General features: G+C 46.2%; 1 protein-coding gene across 1 annotated transcript in view; it reads left to right on the top strand.

Moving 5' to 3' along the window:
* The first annotated feature begins 1,812 nt into the window (after positions 1-1,812).
* Positions 1,813-16,184, top strand: part of Clnk (cytokine dependent hematopoietic cell linker) — an 84,473-nt gene continuing 70,101 nt past the window's right edge. Inside the window, exons 1-3 of the mRNA XM_040292136.2 lie at positions 1,813-2,005; positions 2,777-2,848; positions 12,891-12,919. Of these exons, the coding sequence (XP_040148070.2) occupies positions 2,001-2,005; positions 2,777-2,848; positions 12,891-12,919 (106 nt within the window). The 5' untranslated portion in view covers positions 1,813-2,000. The remainder of the gene's footprint in view (positions 2,006-2,776; positions 2,849-12,890; positions 12,920-16,184) is intronic.

Here is a 16,184-nt window from a genome sequence, read left to right as displayed (position 1 = left end):
CTGTTTTAACAGAATGTGGAGGGAGTGCAGGATGATCCATTGGCTGAGCCAGGGACTCTGGGCCTCAGTTTCCCAACAAGCCTGTGGCAATTCCAGCTCTCCTGGAGTGTGCAGAGTTCTCTATGCAAGGACTTTACACACTTAAGTAAGTACATGGTTCATTATTGCACATGAACCCAGCCTGGCAGGTCAGTTATCTACTTATCTATGTAACTATTAATTATCTTACAAAGTGTCCCAACAGCATGTTGGGTGGGTTAGCCAGTGTTCTGGGAAAGAAAAGGATGCCCAAGATATGCCACCTGGCAAGAGGACCAACATGAAGGGAGAGGAACACACAGGCACATACAGGGCAATATGATAAAATGAGATTGTTCATTTACTGCCTGTCCTCGCCATGTATAACATCGGCCTCATGCAGCAGGCTTCCTCTGTCTTCCATAATTATAATTACCGTATCCCATTGCTAAGCAACCTGCCTGGGACAGAATGGGACCAGTTGCTATTGGTTGAGTCAATGAACAAATGGATTCTTGAACAAATGGATGAAAGGAAGGCAGTAGCTTGCAAAAGTACTACAGGCACTCACAGAAGAAGCAGCAGGAGGGGAGAAGTCGTAGGGAAGACACCCTTGAACTTGACCCTGAAGAATGGAAAGTATTTTGACAGATCCAGAGGAGGCATAAAGAATAATCTGATGGATGATATAGGAGCATCAAAAAAATACACATAAAAAAAAATATGGCTCAGAAGTTACAGTATGGGGGCCTGGCAGGAAGGGCAGCCAGAAATGAGAACGTGGTAATGGAAATAGAATTCAAGGTCATAGAGATAGCAATTTTGGCTATTATGGTAATAAATAAATAAATAAATAAATAAATAAATAAATAAATAAATAAATAAAAATTGGATTTTATGCTGCAGGAATGGAGAACCAGGCAGAACTTTCAAGCAGGGAGGGACATTGTTGGTATCCTGCTACTTAGAAAAGTTGTTCTTGCAGCAGTTTGTTGGGTGAACTGGAGCCTAGCAGTCCAGGAAAGCGGGTGGGGCGGCGGGGGAGAGGGGTGAGCTCGAGGCCAGGAGGGAGACGCTGAAAGCAGAAGAAAGACTGAGGCTGGCTTATGGGGTGAAGAGGACCGGATGCTGTCAAGAGGCATTTACAGATCCAAGTGTTAGGGTCTGCAAGACGGCAAAGATGGAGGAGGAGGAAAGGGGAGGCCCTAGCTTAAGGCCCAGCCTGCTGATTTGGAAATGAAACAGTGAGCAGTGGAGCTTCGCCCCAGGGAGACAGTCAGGCCTGCAGGATATCAGTAAGAAAGACCCAGACAGCAGTTGGATGTTCACGTCCGAAGACAGACATGAAGTCAAGGTGCGAATATAGACCGATGAATCAATTTGCCCAGATGGAAAAAGAACAGTAAAAAAAAAAAAAAAAAAAGAAATACGGAAATGATAGAACAATGAAACCGTTTTGAACAATTAAAAAACAAAAACAATGAAAAGCAATAATGAAATCACAAAATAATGCCATTATTTGCTAAAAGGTCAATTTGCAGAGAGACAACTCACTGTATTTTTTAATTACCATGTTATATTCCATGGGCCACACATGAAACCCAGTTGGAGAGGGGCCCTCAAGTTATCATGAGATTTGTCCCACAGTCCCCAAGTGCATTCTGTGTGTCCCTGGAGGCTCCCTGTAACCGGGCACACTTCCAGGCACCCCGGAGGCTCCCTTGGCTAGCAGTCAGATGCAAAGGCAAACTGCGAGCTAAAACAAAAGTGAAATTAAAACTCAGCCATGGACTGCAGAGGAGCCCGTCTGCAAGCCAGGAAGTTTCTCTGGGGAAGTACCCCTGAGCCGAGGTACAGAAAAAGGAAGACAATGGGTGTCCCAGAAAGGGGACACTGGGCCTGAGAGAGCCCTGAGGGATGAAGCCAGGGACAGTCCAGGGCCCAAGAGGCAAGGCTAGCCCAAATGAAGGAGAGCAGGAGAGATGAGGTAAGGCCACCTTATGGGCTGATGTTCAAGGAAATTCTGTTTATGGAGGAAAAAGTCACCAGTAAGTGTTTGATAAAGCTGATGAAATGCGTGCAAAGAGAAAGAAAGTTGGTTGAACTGGCCTAATTAAATGAACTAGGGATGCATAACAATGAGGGTTTATGATAGTGAATGTATTTAATGAATTTTAACAAATTGCTTCAATTTGAAATGATTTAATTTCTTCATGGAAAGTGCCTTAGCAAAGTGCCTAAATTATATGGGAGTTTCGTAAAGATCAGAGCTGCTCTTGCTTTGAGTCTGCCTTCCTGTGAGATGATGTTTACTATTGTTTTGTCCAATTCAACAAATATAGGGAACCATCTAGAATGTGCTGGCCACTGGCTCACAGGCCTCTGGTGAACCATGTGGCAGAAACAATGCGATTGGTGTTTGGGGAATGAGTCTGTTGGAGGGTCTTGGAGCTTGGAACAATTCCAAGGTGGCTCTGCTGATGTGGGAGAGGCCACAGGTCCCTGCCCCATAATACTACCCCTGTATGATGATGCTCTTACACTTTTATAAAAGTGTTTTTAAGTAATTAAATTACTTTAAACATGAACTTTTTTAACCCCAGTGGAAATGCAAAGAGGGATTCAGAATTGTGTGTGAGGCGTTAATTACTTACATCTGACTGGTGGGGGTTTTTTTTCTATGAATGAATGCACTTAATTAATTTTTCCCTTAGCTTCTTGCTATCTTCAGGCTGTAATCTATTTTCTTTCATCCCAGGGGCAATAAAAGGACAACAAAAGAAAAATCCAGTGATTTGAAATTCCAGAACTCCACTCTGCTGAAAAACAGGTCAGAATCTTTACTCGTTTATTGAAAGAGAAATGAAAATTTTTATTCTGTGGCAAATAAACTGGCCATCGTATGCACCCATTCACATGGAAAATGTCCATGTGACCGAGGTACAGCTCTGGTAATGAGCTCAGAGGCTACCCAGAGACCAAAAGAAGGAGTTTGACTGGCCTGCACAGCCAGCAGGGCTGGAGCCCGAGAGAGAGCCACTGAGGGGGACATCTGTCCCTCTGTAGTGAGTGATTAGATGACGGAGCATGCATCCGACCACAAGTTCACCTCAGGGTCTCACAAGCCAGCAGGCAACAGAGAGCCGCCTGCCTGTATCATCAAGTTTCTTTGTCCCTCAACTGAGAAAAATGTGTACTGAGCAGTTATGCCATCAGGATTTTCACAGACCATTGAAAAAGCAGAGACAAAAGACCCAGTCCTGCTCACAAGAGCCCACAGATAGTCCAGCTTCAAGTGTCAATTAAATTACTGAGAAGAGACCAAACCCAGTCCAGTCCAGTTCTGCACTGACCTGCAGACGCCCTGGCAACATCCTGAGGCTCAGCACATATGAGGGCCCTGCTCGCAGCCAGCACTCCCTCACCACGCCCTCCTGGGGTGGTCAGTCTTCCCAGCGTGGTCCAGGGGTCTGCATGAGTATGACCATCCTCCGAACCCAGCTCAGTTCAACTCAAGCCTGTCCAGCAAAGCCTCTGCAGGGCCTACTGTGTGCACAGGCTGCAAGCAGACTTGAGATCGTAAGTCCTGCTAGAATAAATATTTTCCCTAAGCAGAGTAAATGAATGCCCGTAAGACAAAATACTGGCATTGTTTTTCAAAACCACTTTAAGCAAAGGAAAATTTGTGGCTGTTCTCAGACTTCTTTAATGTTTACATTGAAAACATTTGAATAATGCATTTTAAGTTCATTTTTCTTATTTTCTGACAAAAGCAAGAGATGGGGAATGGAAGGGTTAGAAGCCTTCCTTCGAATGGAGAGAGTTGAAGCAATTACATACATCAAAGTAATATTTACAGTTACATTTGAGGGGGAAAAAATAAGACAGAGAGGAGAGCAATGCTTTTTTTCCAAAGCAAATTATTTCAGAATGTGTCATAGCATGCTCAAGATATATTAAAAAGAGCAACAGATGATGTTTCTGCAACCTGTTCCAAACCATTTATAAACCCAAATTTAAAAAAACAAATCCCATATACATACAAATTTCTGTACCACTGCATATTTTATAATGGAAGTATTATATGAATATAAATTAGCATTTGAAATATATAAATCAAATCAAAGTGCCCAGAAGCTGCATGTGAGGTCTACTATCCATTCCCCATAGAGGCAACAGTGACCATCACTGGATAATGCAGGAGAAGGGGAGCTAGAGGTGGGCAGCTTACAGTACAGAACCAGCCCATGGAACCCAACTGAAATCTCAGCTGACTTGCTTACTGTGTGGCCTGGGACAGCACCTCATGTACTTTTAAAATGGCATTTGAAAAAGCAGTGTCTCTTGTTCTTCATCAAATACCTGAACCTAGAAGTGCCTGTGTCTGGGGAATAAATCAATGGCCACTGTGGCATACCTGAAAGGTAGCAGGTTCTTGATGCATAATGAAGGCTAACAGTCTCTGAGTGCCCACCCTGTGCTAGACATTAACTAAGAGCTTAGGGCAGCTCTCGCAGGATCCTAGCAGTCACACCTCACTAGTCTCCCTTCCACAGGAAAGAAAACACAGAGGATAACGAGTTGCAGAGCGGTAAGTGGTAGACATCATGATCATTACTAATATGGAATCTGTCTCTGGTCATCTCACACCATTGCCCTCATGCTGTTAGGTGTGGGTGCTGACTCTCCAGACCTAGGCAGAGGGCTCAAACATGCACACGTAGCCTCCCAGCAACTTACACAGTAAAACACTAAGCTGAGTGTTAGGTCTACTCAGAAGATACAGCCCAAGAGACATTCCAAGAACAATACAGATTATCCCCATATCCAGAACCATGACCCATCTCTGATAGCAAGAGGAGTATGTCCCAACAGCTCATGGTGTTTGCCTGACTGAATCCCAGTACTCTCTTTTACTTTGTGCTATGTCTCCATTATATAGTGACAGAAACATTCCAATTGGTGTTGCCAATTTGAGTCCACGCTCAGCAGGTGAATACCTAATAGGCACCAGATGTCCAAAGGAACTTCGGCAATGAACCCTCACAATTACACTCCATAGGTATTTTTATTCCCATTCAGTGCTAGGGAAAAGTAGCCTGAAAGAGGTTGCATGTTATGGCCGTGGTCACAGAGCTACTGAGCTGACTTCAAATCCAGTGCCACTTCTGCATTTTAATGATCAAAACCTTCTTATCCATCAGTGCACAGTTGGCCCCCACAGCCGTGGGCTCTGCACCCCTGGATTCAACCAACCACAGATCAAAAACGTTGAAAAACTTAGGTCTGTACTGAGCATGTGCAAACATTTGACTTGTCATTATTTTTAAACAATATGGTATAACAACTGTTCACATAGCATTTGCATTGTATTTGTTATTCTAAGTAAATCAAAAATGATTTAAAGTAGACAGGGGATGTGTGTAAGTTATATGCAAATCCGACACCATCTTATACAGGAGATGTGAGCACCTATGGATTTTGGTATGGTGGAGCTGGAACCAACATCCTGCACACACCAAAGGGCATCTGTTTATGCATGGGTTTAGTTTCCCATTCCTAAGGGTCAGTAGTCTGCCCCTGCTGAGACTCCCCATTTGAAGGAGAGCCATGTGCTTCCCCTTCCTGAGAAGCACATCTGTCAACAGCTGCATAAAGGTGCTGCCTCTCAGGAGTGGTTCTCAGAGTGTGGAGCAAGGACCAGCACCATCAGCATCACCTGGGAACTTAGAAACACAGATTCTCAGACTCCCGTCTACTGCCACAACGTCAGGCAGCTGTGTCTAAATCGGCTGCCCTGCAATACGGAAGCCTGTTCAGAAACCTTGGCAGGAAGCATCACTCCCAAGAGCACAGCTGGAAGAGAAGGTATAAATTTCTCTGGGCCTGACTCCTGCTCTGTCCCTTCCCACTGGATGAAAGCAGGACAGAGTGAAGATCTTCAGGAGGGGGCGGGGGAGAGAACCGTGAGTGTCCGAGTGCCTCTCCCCTTAGAGGAACCTCCTGGAGGCCACTGTGGGAGCCTTGGGAAAAGCAAAGGTGAACAAGACACCCCCCTGCCATCAGGATGTTCATCTGTGGGGTGGGGGGGTGTGGAAATGTAAAGGGACAGTAGACCAAGACACATTGTAAGGCAGGGCATCGTGTGCACAGCAGAACACAAGCCCCATGGAGCCGAGGGACACAGCGGGATCAGAAGGTGAAGGTTGACCAAGTCCTGTCTCCAGAGCCAGGGTTCCAACCACTTCCTCCATTTGCCACATGCCTGTGCCCTGCTGCCCCCTCTGGACAGCTCAGTACTAACTGTGTGCTGTCCCCTCAGACCTTCCCAATGCATTGCCTCATTCATGATCAATTTCCCCTCTGCCACGAGCTCAGGTAGTTCATTCCAGGGCAAGAAGGTGCAGGTGGCTGTAATTTCTCAGGGTCCCCGGGGGCCAGTCCTCTCACTGAGGAGACGGGTGCTCTCTTCCATTCTGTGCACTTGGAGGCCCCTCCTGGGCCCCTCCAGTCAGCACACCCAGGAGCCTGAGGGCACAGCTGCCACTGCTCTTCCATGCTCCTCCTGTGCGGCTGCTCTGGGCCTCTCTAACAGGGAGTCATCCACAACAACAACTTCTAGCTCTTCCCCCACCACTGGTGGAAGGCAGGGTGTCCTCCTGAAAGACCGGCCCACAAGAGCTCCCCTAGGGTCCAGTGTGCCTTTACAGAGGATGCCCGATCCAAAGGAGCGGCCACCAACTTTCTTCAGACTCTGCACATGGGGATCCTATGTTGTAAATGCTCAATAAACATTTTCGGGAGGTGGGGGAAGGAGAATAAAATCAGGACCCACACTTTAAGGTGCCCACTGCCTACTATACCCAGAGCCTCCTACTGTGCCTGCTGTATACCAGACACCTAAACAGGTAACAAAAGGCACTTTAACAGGAGAGGGTTGGAGGGACAAAGAGACTAGACAAAGACCAAGTAGGGGTAGAGAACTCAGGTTTGGACGGCCCGCTACAGGAATCTGCCCGTCAAGCTATGCATGGCGAATGATCCTGCTACTCTTATTTGTCTGCAGCAGAACCCATCAAAATGATGAATTTTGCTTTCATTTTTAAGTATCTGTCAGGGACATTGATAGCTTATCTGAAAAAGATTATAGCTCATAAAAACTTGCTATCCTCAACTTAAAATACAACTCAGAAAAGAAAAAAACGAAAATATATGCATATGAGATCAATAATAAATTAAATCATATGTGACTTTCTAGCTTTACTGAGTATATTACTAGAGCAAGAAATTCTACAGGAGCTCATAAGAGGGAGGAGTCCGTATAGCTCTGGAGGGGCAGGTTCCCAGGAGATGGGAACAGGCTGGGCCTCCGCCAGCCAAGAGGACCCAGGGTGTGAGCCCCCACAGCCATGAGGGACACCAGATACTTTCAGTGTTCTCTCCACAGCCCCTACAGGTGTTTGCCTGCCCTAAATATTTTTATAAATATAGAGAAAAGAATTCTTGACTTGAACACTGTACAATGTACACATTTATCAAAACATCCATAGTGTGTACAATTTTTATGTGTCTATTTAAAAAATTCTTGAAACTAATCAGGGATGCCCTTAAGAAGGAATGGACCCATTTACCCACTTATTAAATATGAGACTTGGCTCTATTCCACCTGGGGGTGAGTTTCATCTGCCCCAAAGTAACGTGGGGTCGGAGATGCTATTCAGTCTCCAACATGGAACAAACATGTAGAAGCTGCTCCAGGGGAATTGCAGAGTAATTGTGCATTCATGAGGAGTCCTACCACACGTGCATGCTCAGTGGCTTGTTGGGATAGGACAGGTCCGAGTGCAGACCCAGACTAGGCCAGCAGTGCTTCTCTAGGCCATCTTGCACTCGGATGGCTGGTCCATGCTTCCCTGGGCACGTGCTTGTGGTTTTCACCCCTCACCCAGCACCAGCTCACCCATGCTCATTCGGCAACATGCTTGTGCACACGGGCCACGTCCCAGGCATGCACGCCTCTGGTCTCCCTGTTAGGAGCAGGAAAACCAGTGTAGGAAGTCAGAATTCAAGCTGTGCTCTTATAGCTGTAGAGTGTGAGTTCCATCTGACAGGTGCCAGGAACCTGCCCAGGGGCGAGAGGTGGCTATGGTGCCACGTGGGAAGCAAGGAAAGCCTTCCACCTTGCCCTTTTCTCTGGACTACCATAAGCCCCGTTCTTCCCTCTCCAATCAATCCTGTGTGATCCCATGTGACCTTTCTGAGCTTTAGCTTGAGCACCCTTTATTCACATGCCTTGCAAAGCTTCACATGGCCCCTGATGACACTGGCCTGCTAACGCGGCCCTCCAGGTGCCCTGTTCTTAGGGCACACTGCATGTCCAGACCCGAGTCCTGAGTTTCCCCTGTGAATTTCCCCCTCTGAGCATGGAGACTATGGCCAGTGGGTCCTATCATCAGGCAGGAGGGCTGTGACCACAAAGCACCCGTGGCTCCTCAGGGGGCTGACCACACTCAGTCCATCTGCAAAACAGAAGGGTGAGTTGATGTCTTCAATGCTCCATTTGGCACCAGAACTCTATAAGAGCCCTAAAATGGAGATAAAGATGCTGCCCACCAAGAACTGCCTTGAGGCTTGTGAGAAAGGCCTTTTAGAGAGCACTCAGTTCCTGATGCAGTGAGGACATTCAAACAAAGGGAAGAGGGAAATTTTAGATCCTTCTTCATTTCCCTCTGTATTTAAAATGACTCTGAGAAATATCAATTGTCTTTCTTCTGGAGTAGCCTTTTAATTTCAGAGGTAGAGCTTAAAACGAGATGTGGAACTAAGCAGTTCATCTTGGAGGGTTGGGAGCCGGGAAGCCTGGCAGGGTGAATCACCTGGATCATTCCCAAGGGTTTGCTGCTGAATTCTGGACCAGTAGTTGGTGCCTGGAGAGATCCAGAGGGGACTCTACACACCGTACTCGAGGGGGCAATGAGTTATTAGTCTCCATGCCAGGACCTTGACCCTGGAGACGGGACCAAGTGCTGTCTCTATGGGACAGGAATAACACGCCACCCAAACTCTGTTCCCATGGATAAGGAGAAGGCAAGTACACCCTGCCTGCGTCATCCGATGCAATTCTTCCTGGCCAAGGCGAGAGAGATAGGGGGAGAGCCATGTTTACTTTACTAGTCTTTAAAAATTAAAAATCATTAAATGTATTAAATTATTTAAAAGTATTAAAATTTTAAAATAATTCAGAATTTAAAATCTGTCTTTGTAATGAGACTTAAAAATGGAAAACCACAGACCTGGGCAGAGAGGTCAGCTTTGTTCATTTCATATGCACTGAACTCCCCTGGCACGACATTGACACCTGTCTGTACACACCAGAAATGCAGAGGAAGGAAGACCTGCTCACTCTGACCCAGGTGCCAAAGGAAGCAGGGTGCTAGGACACCATCCAGCTGTGGCCCATTTGCACATGGCTGTTATTGGTGTTGTTGACAAAAGGGAGCTGGGGCACATCTTATAATTCCCTGCAAGAGGCAGCTTGCTACCACGATGGCCTTGCTGGAGCATGGAGAGGACCCATCAAATCCCCATGAAGTTCGCCAGCAGCACCGTTCATTCATCACTCTGGGCTGTCAAGCTGCAAAGAGCCTTTACAGATAGCTTGTCAGCTGCAGTGTCAAGATGATGTCCACTCACCAGCCAGACAGCACCACGACATCCGGACGCCCTCTTCCCCAGGCCCCAGGCTATGGTTCCAGTCTTGCTCCTCTCCCTCCCCCCTTGTTTCTCCAGCTCTCTGGCTCACAGCAGCGGGCTCAGCTGGAACAACAACCCTGTTCCCTGTTTTGCTGATGCTTCCTCTGCTAATTCACTTGGCTTGTACTGACGCACAGAGAGCCCCGGGGTGCATAATCCCAGAGGATATGACATATGAATGAGCACCACCACTTTGGGGGCCCCGCAGAGAGGCAGAGCAGAGCAGATAAGCCACTTTCAGATGGCTTCAGCAAATGGGAGGAAGCTCCAGACATCCACTCTGCAGTCTAAGCTGCTGCTATAGGCTTGTAAACACTAAGTATCATGGAGGGGGCCAAACTGTTCACTGAACCTTTTTACCTATTACTCAAATCTGTAAAGTCTGGTTGCATCTGCCAAAGTAGAACTAGAAGTGTCTGTCAGGTGAAATCTGTGCCATAAACCTATCTATAACCTCTGAAACTTTCTTTCCCTCTCAACTTATTATTATTATTATTATTATTATTATTATTATTATTGCACATAATCTACTTTAGGAGCAAAATTTTAAATATATAGCACACTCTTGTCAGCTATGCACTGTGCTGCCCAGAACGCTGCCCACGACCTGTTGGTCTCTTATAATCAAAATCTGGTGCCTTTGACTCTTGCCCTCTCCCTAGGCCACAACCCTCCCCCTCTGCTTCTGTGAGTTGATTTTAGATTTTTTTAAAAAATGATATTCTATAGTATTTATCCACTCACGGTTATATCTCCAAACTCATCAAATTGTACATATTAACTAATTACAGATTTTCATACGTCAAAAAATTTTTTAAAGAATATCGAATTGGAGGGGGTTGTGAAAATCAATATAAATAGGTCAAACTGCCTTATTTAAAAAAAAAAAAAAGCCTACTAGCTGGAGTTGAGCCTAGATGAGCCTAGATCCATGTCCAGACAGAAGTGCAGAGGACCATGTTGTAGCCATGTTCTTTTCTGTTCCCTCTGTTCTTCTGTGTTTGGATGTCAGAGGACCTCAGCTCCACCTCCCAGACTCTGGTGGGGGGAGCCTGCCAGCAGTACTGGGCCCAGTTCTCCCCCCTGTAAAACCAACAGATTAGGTCGCATTATCTCCAACATGCTTTTGCTTCTGAAACCCAGGTAAGCCAGGTCAGAAGAAAGTCAATGTCAAAGCCCAAGTTCATTCTAGACTCTCTGGAGGAGTTTGCCTTATATTCCAAGTCCCTGGGCTCAGCCTCACCAGCAGCCTGAGCTGGAATCACTGCTTTCCATCAATGGAATGTCAAGCCACACTTACAGTGAGCTCACAGTACACATCACAAAAGCATGTCCTTTCTGATCCGCGTGTCCTGAGTTTCAAGTCTAAGAGCCTTTTTGAGGCCTTAATCAAAGACCAAGATGTCAGAGAAGAGGCCATATGTCTGAGGTGTCGAGAGAGAGCTCACAGGCCCCAAGTAAATGATTTACTCCTCCCTGGCTGATTTACTGTTAATTTCTGCAGGATCTCACGCAACTTGAAAGGGTGCCAGCTGCTAACCACAAGGGCTCTGAGGACGCAGATGCACGGGGCCTCCAGAGCATGACTCGCCACTTCCCACAGGCTGGGGGTGAGGGGACAGCGAGGCAGGAGAACAGACAGGCTGGTGGCCAACCCCTGGCTCTTAGGGCTCCCTGGATGAGGCAATGTGAAGCCCTATGAATGTCCTATTTCCCATTCTGTAAAGTAGAGCAGTCACAGGTACCCCACAAGGTTATTTTGGATGAAACTGAAGAGAAAGCATCAGGGTAGACTGTGAGCTGGATTCATGGACCATGGCCTGAGGACGAGCACCTCACCACTTAACTACTCTGTGCCCAACATCCTAACCACCAAACAGGCCTCATAAATATTTACACTCAACGTGTGTTGCGATGCTCAATTAATTGTTCCTGTGACGCACTTGGTGAGCCTCAGAGGAAATGTGCACTGCAAGGACCAGGGATTACCAAAGGCACAAACAAGTTGGACCACGGAAGCCATGTCCTCCAGAGCTTTCCAGTGCCTCTGGGCTTTTCGAATCCGTGAAATCTAGGATGCGGCTGCTTCCAAAGGCACACTGTCCAGGGGGGAGCTGGAAAGTCCAAGGCCTGACAGAGAACTTACCAAGGAGGACACCCATGTGGCCCAAAACATTTGAAAAAGTAATTCAATCTCACTAGTATGCAAGGAATTAAAATAAGGACCCAAGGGCCAAGGAAGAAAATGATTTTAAAATATGGACTTAATGGTGGTGAGACATAGTGAAATGGTCATTTAATATTCTGTGGATAAGAACAGGAACTGACAAAACCCACTCGGAAGCAGACGAGTATCTTGCAACAAGGAGCCTCAAATGTCCATGCTACGTGGCCCATTCCCTGCGCTAGATTGAATATTCAGAGATGAGATTAAAAATGCAAGAATGAGCATACATGGTGATGGTATTTACAATAGTCAAAAACAGCGAGAACTAAATCCTCTTCCAAAATATCATAGAACTGATAAATATCATGGTTTTGAATAACATTGAAAGAGAATATATCCGTAACATCAAGACCCTGCATTCTTAAAAAAAAAAAAAAAAAAAAAAAAACATGGACCTGGGTTGAACTCAAGCGCACCTTACCACTGAGCCACATCTCCACTTCTTTCTGTTTTTTTGAGTCATGGTCTAAGTTACCGAAGCTGGCCTCAAACTTTGGATCCTCCTGCCTCAGCTTCCCAAGATACTGAGATTACAGGTGTGTGCCACTGCACCTGGCTGAGGTCCTGTAGATTCTTTTATATTATTTTATACACATATATATGTTTATGTTTAGATGTGTGCAAGCATCTTCACCTACACATACACATATGTACACATATGTACACATACACATACACATATGTACATGAGAATCAACGAAAATGTGGTTTTTTTCCTACCTGCCTTTTTCTATTTTCCACATTTTCCCTAGTGTCTCTTCCAGCCTATTGTCACACCAACATAAAGCCTTTTCATGGGATGACTTGTCAGATGGCCTCTGATGACAGCCCTTTGGGAGAGGCCAGGGAGCTTGGGGCCCGACACTGACATTGGTTCTCTTTTCTGCCCTAGGTCATGGCCTCACCTCCACAGGACCACAGGTGAGTCAGGGCCTCTTCCTCCTAAGCTCTGGGAAGGTCAGCCTGGGTCTGTCTGTCAGGCTGCTTTTCCACCCCTCTCTGTTTTCCATTCTTTCTGTGGCAGAGAAACCCACAACCCTTTATTGTGCTCATGGGCTTTGCAGTTCAGGACTCTGGACAGTGAACAGGGGCAAAGGCTCTCTCTGCAGACTCCTTTCGTTTGCGCCTTCAGTGGGAAGAGTCAGTCAGCTGGGGCTTCTTCAGTGGGCTGGTGGGTGGGCCTGGATGACGAAGGCTGCACCTTGGGCTTGGGTGGACCTTATCACAGAACAGTGAGCAGTGTTGAGAGGGAGTATCCCAAGACGAAAAGCCAGACAGCAAACATCCCAAGTGACAAGGCTGAAGCTGCAAGTAGCTTCTGACCTGGCCTCAAAAGTCACATAGCACCATTTCCAACACACTCTGTTGATTACAAGCAAGTCGTCAAAGTCAGCCGCATTCCAGGAAGGAAGCTGGACCCTGCCTCTTGATAGCTGTTTTTATTTCAATAAAACCATCGGCCTGTTTTACATGCTCTGAGCTGCTTGAAGTCTTTCCCTCCAGGGTACAGCTGGTACAAGCCCTGGAAGCTGGCAGATGGGGGGTGGTGCCGGATCCTGGCTCTCCACTAATTAGCTGCCAGCCTTGGATGGCGTGCGTATCTCTCTGAGACTGAACTCCTTCATCTGTGAAGTGGGTCTAAATCTGCCTAAGCAACCAGGATTGTGGGTGCTCAGTGGTGTTCATTCAACTAAGCACTATATCGTGGGTTTCCCCAGAAACGAGGGTTGAAGTGATTCAGAAACCACATTTTATGTTTCTCCTAGATCTCTCTTCAGAGCCAATTTCCTGGCATTAGGCCCTTAGTGGAAGCCATTAAAGTGTGAGTAACAGCATGTAAGGTTGGTCTTGGAGGGTGATTTTTCAGGGAAAGTCCCATTGAACTTCTCTAGAGAGCAGGTGGCTAGACATGGTGACCAGAAGGAGACAGAAGGAGTCAGTGAGGGTCTAGAGGGAGCGTGCAGAGAGGTGATGGGACCAGGGCAGGCATACTGGAACATTTCCTTATGGAACACGTTGAGGTCTGAATCCGGCCCTCAACATGCGTTCAGGAGAATCTGGCAAAAACAAGAGCTAAATCAGAGTGTGGGTTTACTTAGGGCATGAGCACCCCGCCCTAACCCCCACCCCTATAGAAAATGTTCCTAATAAACTTCCCACTCAGGACTGAGGAGGAGTGTGCCCTCTTAGGTAGGTACTTCCAAGTTGTACCAGAGGCCTTTTGGTCTCAAATATACCACCTTCTTGCCACCTCTCATCCTTTCCACCATCCACTCGAGACCTAGAGGGAACTGGAGAAAATCCTAAGGAGCCCAGTGAATTCAGCTGCTTTTCTGATACACTGGCAGGCATCTCAGAGCCCAGGCAGGTAGAGTAGAGCAGCCAGCTGTACCTACCTACCTCTCAAGCTCCAGCTGGCTCCCCACCCCCCTCCAGGTAGAGAAACACTGCCAGGTGGAGGCTGCAATTCACTAACAATAATCTAGAAACACAAGCAAGGAAAAGAACAAACCAAAGCCTCAAAAAGTTAAAGAAGAGGCTGTCCATCTCAGGGACATTTATAACAATCTCAGATACTTAAAGTTGTTTTCAATTTTTTAATCATAGGATTAGTTAAAAATATGGCTGGGCATCCATACAAGAAATTGCTTTGTAGTCATTTAAAATGATGATGTTGGGCTGCAGGGTGTTGCTCAGTGGTAGAGAGCTTGCCTAGCATTCACCAGGCCCTGGACTTAATCCCCAGCACTGAAAAAAAAAAAAAAAATGATGATGATGTTGAAGCATGCCCATTGGCATGGATATGTTGATGTTGGTAGCATGTTATTTTGTAGAAAACAACATAAACCATGTGATCATGTATGCACACACCAGAGCTGGGGGACAGACATGGCTACAATCAAATATTTATAGTGGCTGTCTTGGTATGGACACGGTAGTGATTTTTATTCTCTCCTTTTTTGCATATATGTGCCTTAAATTTTTCTACAGTCACATATATTTTGTATACTAGAAACAATCTATCAAGATATAAATTCTTAGGAAAAAAAATTCTCCAGGCCTGTAAAAGACAGACACATATTCAGACTTGGGCAATCCGTCAATGTCAATACCTTCTCAGAGGCTTATACAGAGAGAAAAGAGCTATATTTTTCCATAAAATAAACTCATGAGTTTTTCTCCTCCCACTGAGTGAAGAATAAAATTGGAGAAGATAGCCTCATTTAGAAAGTGGGTCCTTCCGTCGTGGGTCACCCTATGCAATAAAAACCCTGAAAAAGATAGACTTTGGCTGATTTGATTAAAAAGACAAGAAATTTCATTTTGTCCGGGAACATTTGATTTTTTTTTCTAGTTTTCTAAGGAAAGAAGTCTTCAAGGCTGATTTTTTCCCACTTTTAAAAGAAAAATTAATAAGGATTTTGGGATTGGAGGAGGAAAGGCAGGTACAGAATAGTGAGCGTCCAGTGCCCCCTGCTGGCGCCTCGCAGATCCTTCAGCATCTGGAGTGAGGGAGCAGAGGACAGTTCGCCTGGTCCTGTCCAGGACGTGCGGACCGTGGGTGGACAGAAACAAATCCAGAAGTGGACAGCCGAATTGCTGGGCCAAGGCGTCTTTTCAGCACAAGCCAGAGTTTCAAATCAGCCCAAGACTGGCAAACCCAAGGGCTGCGATCACCTCCAAAGCCAGTGAATGTTGGAGTCACAGAATTAAAATGCCTAATGTCAGTCCCGGCCTAGAGTGAGGCCAGGGCAGCCTCGTGTCACCAAGATGACGCCAGTTCAGGTAGTTCCAGGATGTTCTATTGAAAATCACTGTCTGAGGCCCCAGAAGGAATAAGAGGCAGGGTGTGGGACCAGAAAGATATCAAGACTGTCCCCACCAGAAAGCTGCTGTCAATTAGCTAGCCAAGGACCGTCTCACGTCACATCTGGGTTTCTGAAGGCACCATGGAGTGGTAGGGAGGCTCCTCCCGTTTATTAAAGCTGAGTAAGAGCATGTAAGATTTGTCTTCTCCCGTTCACTCTCAACCCTCCATTCAGCCAGGTGGCAGTAGGTCCACAATGTGACAGACACAAAAGCCAGCGTTGGGCAGATTTTTTGTTTAATAAAACTGAAAAGGTAAGACCCCAAGGACTCAGCTGGGCTTGGGTTGTAGTAAGTGCTTTGCAAAAAATGAGGAAAT

This window comes from Ictidomys tridecemlineatus, chromosome 9, assembly GCF_052094955.1.
Source record: "Ictidomys tridecemlineatus isolate mIctTri1 chromosome 9, mIctTri1.hap1, whole genome shotgun sequence".
Classification (NCBI taxonomy): Eukaryota; Metazoa; Chordata; class Mammalia; order Rodentia; family Sciuridae; genus Ictidomys; species Ictidomys tridecemlineatus.
Note: the sequence above shows the minus strand (reverse complement) of the source record. Positions and strands in the feature narration are given on the sequence as shown.